At 38.9% G+C, this 11,812-nt stretch overlaps 1 protein-coding gene across 5 annotated transcripts in view; it reads left to right on the top strand.

Moving 5' to 3' along the window:
- Positions 1 to 11,812, top strand: part of CREM (cAMP responsive element modulator) — a 135,224-nt gene that overhangs the window by 45,794 nt on the left and 77,618 nt on the right. For 4 of the 5 annotated variants that reach the window (XM_006871232.1, XM_006871233.1, XM_006871231.1 and 1 more), the window contains exon 1: positions 3,938 to 4,057. In XM_006871232.1, the coding sequence (XP_006871294.1) occupies positions 3,938 to 4,057 (120 nt within the window). Of the gene's footprint in view, positions 1 to 3,933; positions 4,058 to 11,812 lie in introns of those variants that run through there. The other variant, XM_006871236.1, reaches the window with a different exon arrangement.

The following is an 11,812-nucleotide window of genomic DNA, read 5'->3' as shown; positions in this document are numbered from 1 at the left end:
TTTGTAGAATTCTTCTATTTCATCTTCACTGGCTTTAGTGGTTGGTGCATAAATTTGAATAATAGTGGTATTAACTGGGCTTCCCTGTAGGCGCATGGAAATTAGCCTATCACATACAGCATTGTACCTCATGACTGAGCTGGATATGTTCTTTTTGACGATGAATGCAACACCATTCCTTTTCAATTTGTCATTCCCGGCATAGTAAACCATGTGGTTGTCAGATTCAAAATGGCCAATACCAGTCCATTTCAGCTCACTAATGCCTAAGATATCAATGTTTATACGTTCCATTTCATTTTTGACAACTTCCAATCTTCCCAGATTCATACTTCGTACATTCCATGTTCCTATTTTAAATGGATGTTTACAGCTGTTTCTCTTCATTTTGAGTTGTGCCCCATCAGCAAATGAAGATTCTATGGACTTTTCTCCCATGAGCTTAACTCCATTCACGTCATCACGGTCAGCTCTACTTTGGGGAGCCAGCTCTTCCCCTGTCTCATTTTGAGTGCCTTCCAACCTGAGAGGCTCATTTTCTGGCACTGTTACCTAACAGTGTTTCTCTGCTATTTATAAGGTTTTCAGTGACTAAATATTCAGAAGTAGTTCATCACTCTTTCTTCCTACTCTTTTTGTCTGGAAGCTTATCTGAAACCTGTCCATCATGGGTGACCCTGCTGGTTATTTAAAGTTCCGGTGGAATAGCCCTCAGAATCACAGCAACTCACAAGCCACCACAGTACGACAGATAGATAAATGGTGGCCGTTTGGTTTTATGTCGAAACTGTCACTTGAAATTTTGAGGAGATCTGTGCACATGCGTAGTAGAACCCTCCAGGGGTGAGGGTGGGATATCCATTTGCTCAGGTATCCCTTTTAGTTACCAGAATTGAGGTGCGCACTCAGGGAGAGACCAATGAACAATGGACAGATACACAAAAAAAAAAAAAAGAAGAAGAAGAATGTCCACACCTGTATTTCCTTGAATCTGTCAGGTATTCGTGGCTGTTCTGATCCTTCTCCCAATTGTTCGCTCCCAAGATGGTGGCTCCAGGAATAGCTGATTGTATTGAATTAGAAAGCAATGGATTTCTTGATTCTCGTACAAATTCCCCTAGCTGTAAGCTTTCCAATCTTCTAACTATTCCCTTATATGTGGTTCAGAGTTCTAGCACCATCCCCTGAGCCTGCTTTGCCCGGTATTCTGTAGTGGTGTTTACGGAGCTCCTCACTGCACATCTACCCTATCCGCCATCTTGATTGTATCCTTAAGAGTGTTTTCATAAAGGTGTAAGACAACATTTCTCACGTTGCTTCTAAAACACTGGTATCTAGGACATGCTTTGTGAAACAGAATTTGGTTTTCAGATATGTTTTTTAAATGCTACACACTAAATCTGCATGCTTTTCTCAACAGACTAGTATATTCAAGTTTCTAAGCAACTCTGTAACAGTGAAGCCTTTTTAATTCAGTATATTGAAAACTTTCTGACCAACTGTTTCCCTTCCTCTCATTTTTTGTATCCTGTAGAACTAATTGTCTGAGATATTTTCTGAGAACTGCTTACCTGAACATAAGTGGTGAGGTAGGAATTAGCAATTTATGCAAGGTGATGACCTGAACTTACCTAGAATTGGGGCGACCACTCTGGGAAGTAATAAGGAAAGAGTATAAGGGAAGGACAATTTTTTCCACAGTAGGCTAGGGATTTTTCTTTTGGCATAATTGCAGTAAGTTGTCATTATTCATTATAAATATGAAAATGACTTTGAGAAGTGAGAAGTAACCGTTAGGACTATGTTTGTTGTTAAGTGCCGTGGAGCCGGGTCCTACTCATAGCGACCCTACATAGGGTTTCTGAGGCTGGAAATCTTTACAGGAGCAGAAAACCTCTTTCTCCCTTGGAATGGCTGGTGGACTTGAACTGCTGACCATGAGGCTTGTAGTTTAGTGCTTATTTTACAGAGCCACAGCACTCCCCAGGTGTATGGTGGTGGTGGTAGTCATGTGCCACTGCGTCAGTTCTGACTCATAGTGACCCTTTATAGGGTTTCTGATGTTGTAAATCTTTGCGGAAGCAGAAAACCTCATTTTTCTCCCATGGAGCAACTGGTAGATTCGAACTGCTGACTTTGGGGTTACCACTACACTACCAGAGTTCCTTTACTAAATCAGGAAAGGGATTTGCACATTTTAATCCCAAACTAAATGGCCTGTATACTTTTGGATGCATATGTAGACTCTTAATAGAGTTCCTCAATAGTACATGCAGATGGTTAATGTACTCTACTGCTTACTGTAAGATTGATGCTTGAGTCCATCCGGAGGCACTGCAAAAGAAAGGCTTGGTGATACTTCCAGAAATCAGCCATCCAAATCATTATGGAACACAGTTCTACTTTGATACACATGAGTCAGTATGAAACAGCGTTGACTCTGTGGCAACTGTTTATTGTTGTTGTTTTTAAGAGTACTTATAAAACAAGATCTATTATTGGTGAGTGAAAAAATATGTAAGCTTTTATATGTAAATTTAAAAATTTAAATTTCATTTTATTTTTTGCTCTAATTTCTCCCAGTAGAATAAAATCTAATATGATTTTATCTTCCATCTGTAAAGACTCCACATAGAAATCACTAATTTAAAGTAAATTCATAGGGAAACTACAGTCATGTCAAAAATTTTTCTAGGAATAATTAGATTGTCCTTTTTAAAGTAATCCTTGTTTTTTAAGGAGTCCTGGTGTGGCACTGTGGGCTAATATGTCAGACTGCAAACTTGTTTGAACTGCAAGGTCGTGGTTCAAGCTCACTAGCTGCTCCTCGGTCACTTTGGGTCAGAATCGACTCGATGGCACTTAGCAACAACAACAACAACAAGACAAGTGGGCAACTTTTAGTGACTCAGTTTATTTGGGAGGCTTTTAGGCAGAAACTACTTGGCACTACCAAAACAAGACTTACGTATGTTATAATGCAATTAATTTATAAATCAAGAAATTCTTTCATACTTCCATCATTTTATAATTAGGCCTTGAGAATTATAGAATATTTATACTTTAAGGTAAAACAGAAAACCTAGTTTTGTCACTCATTTATCCTAAGAAATGTTCTGGATTGAATTATGCCCCCTGAAAATATGTGTTATAAATTCTGACCTCAATGTCTGTGGTTATAATCCCATTTAGAATTTGATTTTATTTTGTTAATGAAACAGGATTAATGTGTATATCTTGAATCAGTCTCTTTTGAGATATCTGTCATTAAACATGTGAGGAGAGGTGGCGTAAGACAGATGCCAATACACTTGCTGAGCTCCTAGGAATCAGGAAACAGAGCTGAAGAGATAAAGACCTTCTTCTAAAGCAACAGAGAGGGCCTTCCGCTACAGCCAGCACTCTGAATTCAGATTTCTGGCGCTGTGGGTTAATGCGTCAGAGTGCAAAGCCATTTGAGCTGCAAGGTCAGCAGTTCAAGCTCACCACCTGCTCCTTGGGAACCCTGTACAGGGTCACCATGGGTTGGAATTGACTCGACAGCACTTAACAACAACAACAAACTGTGAGAAAACAAATTTCTGTTTGTTAAAACACTATTCTTTTGGTACTTCTGTTATACTAGATGAGGTAACTAAGACAAGAGCACTTAAAATAATTATCAAGGAGACTCATAAGATGGCAAACAGTTGTTTTAAAAAACAAGCTACTTCTGGTAAAAGATTTCACAGGATCCCTTGGCAGTGTTCTTGTCCAGTGAGCAGAAAACGATGCCTTAAGTTAGAGACTTAGGAATTTACTACTGAAATTATTTTTTGAGAAAATAAAATAGTACAATTGGATGTCAGCAATTAATATCAGAAAGCTAGATTAAAAATAAGGAAATATTTCAGATAGGCCCTTAATACTTCTTCCTTTTTATTGTCTTTTCAGACAAATGGCCATGGAAACAATTGAATCCCAGCAGGATGGAAGTGTAACAGATTCTGTGGCAGAGAATGAATCTGCTCATATGCAGACTCAGACTGGTCAAAATTCAATTCCTACTTTAGCTCAGGTAAATTCAATTTAGGTAATAGGCAGGCTCTGATAAAAGTGAAAATAATGGAAATTAGAGTTAAGTACAGATACTCTTTTCCTTGTAGTTTATCTTCTAAGTTTTCCACCTTCTCAGGTTATCAGCCATCTTAATTGATTGGATTTTGAAGAGAAGAAACCGTTTATAATTACTTTTGCTTTTTAGCAATACTTTGCAGCACCCTACCACCATCACCAGGAAAAAACAAAAAAAAACCATTCTATGCTATGTTAGCCTCACATTTCTAGTTAAGATGGTAATTCTAGATGGTTACAATTTCATCTTCTTAGCTATAAAGAAGTGTTACCATTTGCCTAGTATCTACTTGGACTTTATATTTGCTTTCTTTTCAACTAGGTCTAAAGTTTTACATTAGAATAATAGAGTACTACTGTAGATTATTCACTGTTTTTTTACTCCTAAAATTTATTTCTAAGATATCTATAAAAATATGTAGTAAAGAGAAACACTTATGTGGTGGTTTATTTATACCTGATATAATAATAATCGAGTCCTCAAATATTTATTGTGTACTTACTGTGTGCTAGGTACACTTAACAGGTACAGTATTTCGCTGTAATCCCAGTAGCGAAATGAGTGCTATAAGACATTATGTACAAAATGATTAAAGAGTATAGCAGAAAGAGCAGCCAGCTGACAAGGAGTACTTTGCAGTGGTTTATCATTTGGACTATACATAAAGGAAGACTCTTGGTATGATGCTGTAGGATAAGCACTGGACTGCTAACTGCATGGTCAGTTGTTTAAATCCACCAACTGCTCCTTGGCACCCCTCCACAGAGTCACTATGAATCAGAACTGACTTGATGACACTTAACAGCACCATGATGGAGCTTGCCATCTGGATAAGGGGACAGAAGCAGGTTCTAGGGAGAGGGAAGAGCATATGTAGAGGCACAAAACCAGAATATGGGATGTTTTGAGAATTACAGTTATGAAATCTAACTGGACCCCAGTGTCTGCTGGGAAGTATAGCTGGTATAGTAAGCAGAGTTTAGAGTATCTTGTAGTAGTAAGGAACTATGGTAATTTTGTAGACTACTCACTGTTTCTAGAATGTTAGTAAGCATGTGGAAGAGGCACCAGAAGTCAGCAAGCCTGTCACTAGATACCATTTGAGTGGCTTTGTAGTAGTGGTGGTAGTACTGTGGTAATAAAGAGGAGTAGTGAAATTCCAGTGAAAGACTGAAAGGCTTTCCCCACCGGAGGCCTAGGAAGAGTGTTGGTTAAATCTCAGGGCAGGACTCATTGCTAGCAAATGGACTGTATTTGCTTTTCTTTCCTCTTTCAAGCTGCCAGCACCCACTCACTTCCTAGATGTTTTCTCCTCACATGTATTCCAAGGAGAAACATCTCCTGGTACTACCTTTCTTTGTTGCTGTGAAAGATAAACATGCAGATCTTTTGCTTAAAGAAAAATAAAAAATGCAACCTTTTCCTTATTCAAAAACTGTATGTTCATTGTAGAAAAATTGCAATATATATATTGTTAAAAAGAAAAAATATAAATATGTTTACATTCATAGGACTATAGAAATCATAAAGAAAATTAAAATGTATTTAGATTAAAAATAAAAAATAAGGAAAATCTAAATATATTTAGATCCAAATATTTAGTCATTGCTAACATGTAGATTTATAGCCTTTATACTTTTTGTCAGTGTGAATTAGATAGGATGGGATATAGGAAAGGATGGAATGGGCAGGGAAGGGTTGGGATGGGAATGAATGAATAGACTAGAAAGCAACGTCTACTTTTTCATGAGTGTAGAATCCTCAGCGTTTTTGTACCCAGGATCCCTGGCTTATAATTCTGCCTTTCTTGGGCTTAAGTTATAAATCTTCCTTCTGTATCCCTTCCCTTCACGTTAGGTACCAGCTCACAGATGTTTTCCATTTAGGCCTTTTTCCCTCAGCCTGCCAGCTACACAGTCATAACACTCGACTCTCATTATCAGAAGATACTGATGTGTACTTTTGAGGACTTTTAGGCTGAGTGACACCCAGTCCTGTGAGGATTAGTCAGAAGTTACTATGAGGTCGAATAGTATGACGTTCTGCAAAGTAGCTCCGGGGTTTATGAGGTTTTTGGTTTGAATTTTGGATGTTAGTAAGTTGGAGAATAGAGGGAATACCGTAAAATCGATTCTGACTCATAGCAACCTTGTTATAAGGTTGTAATTCTTACCAGGAGCAGCAATCCTCAGCTTTCTACAAGGAATGACTGACTGGTGGGTTTGAACTGCCAACCTTGTGGTTGTGGTTGTTAAGTGCTTTCAAGTTGGTTCCGACCCATAGCGACCCTGTATAGGGTTTCTGAGGAGTGACTGGTGAGCTTGAATTGCCGACCTTGCAGTTCAAATGGCTTTGCAGTCTGGCGCATTAGCCCACAGTACCACACCAGGACTCTGACCTTGTGGTTAGCAGTCCAGAATGTATTTTGGAAAAATAGATTCCTCAGGATATTTAGCTGTGAAATAATAGAGAAAGATTGAGTTGGTGAGGGAAAGGAGTTAAGAATTTCAGTGTAGGGAAGTCCGTGTAATACTTTGAATAAAATCTAGAGGGGGAGATAAAATTTTTGAGAAGATTAAATGTGGCACTGCAGGATAAGCACTGAACTGCTAACCTCAAGATTGGTGGTTCAAACCTACCATATACTCCTTGGAAACTCTGTATAGGATCGCTGTGTGTCAGAACTGACTCAGTGACACTTAACAACACAACTGGCATTTTGGTTGGCTAAGAATTATCCTCTATGCCATACATATAATAAGACTTTTTCAAAAAATAATCTGCCAATTAAAAAACAAATCAAAACTTTCATAGAAGCTTTTATTCAATAAGAAACGGTGGAGCGCTCTGATAATAGAATCTAGCCGTGCCTTCAAGAATTAGGGAAAAGTGTATTTTGTATTGTTTTTCATTAGAAACTGAGAGTAAATAAAGCTAGAATAAAACCAGTGGTAGGAGATGGGATGTGTGGGTGACATGATCAGATGATCAATCAGACTGTTTTATGCTGAGGCCGGCCTGTTCTCCAGGAGGGACCCTTAAGGAGAGTTAGTGTGTGGGCTCAGGCTGAGTGAGAATGGACCATAATTCAGGGACTTGGGGAAAGGAGAGAAGCTTAATCAAAGTTTAGTTAGAAAGAGTGTTTCTGATTGATCAGGTGAACAAGCAATTCAGTTACTCATTTATGAGGCAAGAAATGGGCATTTGGAGGGTTTGTCTCTGGCCTTGTGATAGGTAAACAAGGGGTCATCCCTGAGTCTAAGGCACATGGGAAGTCTTATCTGAGTCATATATGAGAAGGTTAGTTATTTCCAGTAAGCATGTTTCTGAACACAAAGGGTGAAGAGATTTCTTTAACCACTGCTGTTTTCCAATATCACAGGGTTCAGATAAAATTCAGCATTAGCATAGAATGCAGTTCTTAGCTGTCAAAATTTTCTAATTGTTATTACTTATTTAGGTTCTTGGGAGGCCTGAAGCTGTCCATTTATAGTATTCACATGGTTATACAATATGATGTATCTAGAAGAAATAGAAAATCAAACTCAGTCCTTTTAACCCTATTTATGAGGATAAGTCAAAAAGTTATGCTACTAGGGTTCTAGATCATATGTTTATTCAAAACAAAATGTGTCTAAACATGTCTCTGAAATCAGTGGATGACTGCAGACAAATTTTCTGAGTAATACACATGTCTATGTCTCCTTAGGGTACCTCCAAAAAAAAGGTCCATTCAGAACAGTAGCTTCCAGTAGGGTCTGCAGTGCCAGTTAAATTTAAGACAGGGAAGACATTTACAGTGACATTTTTTGGGATTCCCAAGGGGTAATCTTGATAGATTTTCTCAAAGGACACAGAACAATCACAGGACTTAATAAGTTTTTTTAATAAAAGGAAAAAATATGTATATAAGAAAATGGAATATTGCTTTGGTGAAAAAAAGACCAGGAAAATTGGAATTTCTTTCTATCACAATAGTGTACTTGCTTGTCTTCACGGCTAGCAAGGGCTGTCTTCTGAGAATTTATTTCATTGGGAAACCTCCCCAACTGACCCTACAGTCCTGATTTTGCCCCTTCAGGCTTCTTTTTGTTAATAAAATTCAAAGCACATTTCAGAGGAACATGATTTGAATCCCTCAAGGATGCCAAAACCACTCTTTGGACCTGGTATAACTAGAAGAGTATAGAATGCTTTGGGGAAGGGTTATTCTTGTATTGTTGTTGTTAAGTACTGTTGAGCCTTGAGTCGTTTCTGACTCATAGCCGCCCTGTATTGGATTTCTGAGGAGCGGCTGGTAGGTTTGAGCTGCCAACTTTGCAGTTACCAGCCCAGTATTTATCCTATACCACTACACCAGGACTCCTGGAGAAGAGTTGTTTTTGTTAAGTATTGTCGAGTCGGTTTCGACTCATAACGACCGTGTATAGGGTTTCCAAAGGGCAGCTAGTGAGTTTGGACCACCATGGTTCAAACTGACCTTGCAGTCCAGTGTTTTATCCCATAATGCCACACCAGGGAGGAGTTGTTGTTAAGTGCCATCTAGTCAGTTCCGATCCATAGCAACCCTGTATTGGGTTAAGAAGGAGCAGGTGGCGAGCTTGAACTGCCGACGTTGTTCAAACCAACCTTACAGTCCAGTGCATTAACCCACAGTGCCACACTAGGACTCAGGGAAGAGTTGGCCGGTTGGCTAAGTGCCGTGGAGTCGGTTCCAACTCATAGCGACCCCGCATAGGGTTTCTAAGGCTGTAAATCTTTATGGGAGCAAAAAGACTCCTCTTTGGAACAGCTGGTAGTTTTGAACTGCTGACCTTGAGGTTAGCAGCCTGACTCATAACCACTATGCTACCAGAGGTCCTTCGGGGAAGAGTTAGATGGAAATACCACCTCCAGCAGTGTATAGACCTCCTTGGAGGATATATGAGGAAGCAATAGCTTCACATTTTGATACTTTTGATTAGTAAATAAAGGTTTCTATGATTTTGTAGCCGACTTTTAACTTACCTATCTATGATGTATTCTTATGAATAATAATGGTGGTATTATATTTACTTGCCATTTATTTTACTTTCTTTGACACAAACAAAAACCACTAATATTTGCCAGTCTTGTTATCTATGATCATAGAAACCATATGGTGGTGATGGTGTACCGTGGAGTTGTTTCCAACTCATAATGACCTTGCATAGGGTTTCCGAGGCTGTAAATCTTTACGGGAGCAGAAAGTGTCATCTTTCTCCCGTGGAACAGCTGGTAGTTTTGAACTGCTGACTGTGTGATTAGCAGCCTGACTCGTAACCACTACGTTTCCCGAGCTCCTTAGGGACTATATTGTTGACCCTGTACAAGGTTTCCGAGGGTGTGAATCTTTACGGGAGTAGAAAGCCTCATCTTTCTCCCGTGGAGCAGCTGGTAGTTTCGAACTGCTGACCTTCAGGTTCGCAGCCCGATTCGTAATCACTACACTATCAGAGCTCCTTTAGGGACTATATAGAACAGGGTAAAACTGCTTCATAGGGCTCCTGAAGCTGTAATCTCGTTAGAGACAAACTGCCATGTTTTTCTCCCATGGAGCAGTGGTTGGTTGGAACCACCAGTGATTATGTTAACAGCCCACCAGGCTGCACCACCAGGACTCCATCAAACTTATTATGTGCCGTCTAAGTCAATTCCAACTCTTAGCACAACAGTACAAACTACTGCCCAGTCTTGTACCATCCTCACAATTGTTCTGTCTGAAGCCATTTTTACTGCCACTGTGTCAGTCCATCTCGTTGAGAGTTTCCACCATTTTTGTTGACTCACCACTTACCAAGCATAATGCCCTTCTCCAAGGATTGATCCCTCCTGAAAGTACGTTCAAAGTCTCACCATCCTGGTGTCTAAGGAGTGTTACGACTATACTTCTTCTAACACAGATATGTTTGTTCTTCTGGCAGTTCATGGTACTTTTAATATTCTGTTTTAATACCATAATTCAAATGCATCAGTTTTTCTACAGTCTTCCTTATTATTGTCCAACATCTTTTCTCTTGGACACTTTAAAGCGGTCTTGTGCATCAGATTTGCCTATTGGTAATACGTCATTTGATTTCTTGACTGCTGCTTCTGAGTGTTGATTAGGTATCTAAGCAAATTGAAGTCTTTGACAACTTCAATTATTTCTCTATTTATCATGATGTTATTTATGGGCCCAGTTGTGAGGATTTTTATTGTCTTTACATTGAGGTGCAATTCATACTGAAACTGTAGTCTCTGATCTTCATCAGTTTTTTAAGTCCTCTTCACTTCTAGAAAACGTGGTTGTATCATCCCCTCACTCCACCCCCACATCCCAGCAACCAGCAAAGAATCCAACCCCTTTTAGTATGGGTTCTTTTTCTTAGTCTTTTACAGTAGTGGTCCTATGCAGTATTTCTCCTTTTGTGACTAATTTCACTCAACATAATGCCCTCAAGGTTCATCCGTGTTATGTGGTGGCTTGCAGCTTCCTTGTTATTCTTCAAGGTAGCATAATATTCCATTGTGTTTATGTTCCACAGTTTGTTTATCCATTCTTCAGTTGATGGGCACTTTGGCTGTTCCATCTTTTTTTCTATTGTAAATAGTGCTGCTGTGAATATTGGTGTGCATATGTCTACTTGTGTTGTAGCTCATATTTCTTGAGGGTAAATACCAAGTAGAGGAATTGCTGGATCATAAGGTATTTCTATTTCCAACCTTTGAAGAAGCGCCATCTTGCTTTCCAGAGTGGTTGGACCATTTAGCAGTTCCACCAGCAATGCAGGAGTGTCCTTGTCTCTCCACATCCCCACCAGCATTTATTATCCTCTACATTTTTTATCTTTGCTGTTATTGCTGGTGTGAGATTATATCTCATTATTGTTTTGATTTGCTTCTCTCTAATGGCTGGTGATTGTGAACGTTTCTTCATATGTTTGTTGGCTGCCTGGATTTCCTCCTTGATGAAGTGTCTGTTCATGTCCTATGCCCATTTTGTAATTGGGTTATTTGTCCTTTTCTTGTAGAGGTGTTGTAGTTTTCTATATATTTTAGAAATAAGTTCCTTGTCTGATGTGTCATTGCAAAAGATTTTTTCCCATTCTCTGGGTTCCCTTTTTACTCTTATAGTGAAGTCTTTTGATGCACATAAGTTTTTAATGTTTACTATGTCCCACTCATCTATTTTGTCTATTTTTGTTTGTGTAGTTTTCAAAATATTTGGTAGTCTGTGTATTCCCTGAATTAGTGCCCTCACATTTCTCCCAATTTTTTCATTAATGGCCTTTATAATTTTGGGATTCACATTTAGGTCTTTAATCCTTGTTGAGATGGTTTTTGTATAAGATGTGAGGTGAAGGTATTATTTCAGTCTTTTGCAGATCGCTTCACAGTTCTGCCAGCACCATCTGTTGAAAAGACGATCACCTCCCCTTGCGATATATTTAGGTGTTTTGTCAAAAATCAGTTAGTTGTATGTAAATGGGTTAATTTCTGGATTCTCAATTCTGTTCCATTGATCTATGTATCTTTCATTGGACCAGTTCCAAGCTGTTTTGACCACTGTAGACATGTAGTAAATTTTGAAGTCAGGGAGAAGTCTCCAACCTTATTCTTCTTCTTAAGCAGTGCTTTGCTTATCCTGGGTCTCTTTCCTTTCCATATAAAGTTTGTAATTGTTTTTCCCATCTCTTT

The sequence above is a fragment of the Chrysochloris asiatica genome, unplaced genomic scaffold (assembly GCF_000296735.1).
Source record: "Chrysochloris asiatica unplaced genomic scaffold, ChrAsi1.0 scaffold00164, whole genome shotgun sequence".
Lineage (NCBI taxonomy): Eukaryota > Metazoa > Chordata > Mammalia > Afrosoricida > Chrysochloridae > Chrysochloris > Chrysochloris asiatica.
This window is presented reverse-complemented; position numbering and strand designations above follow the sequence as displayed.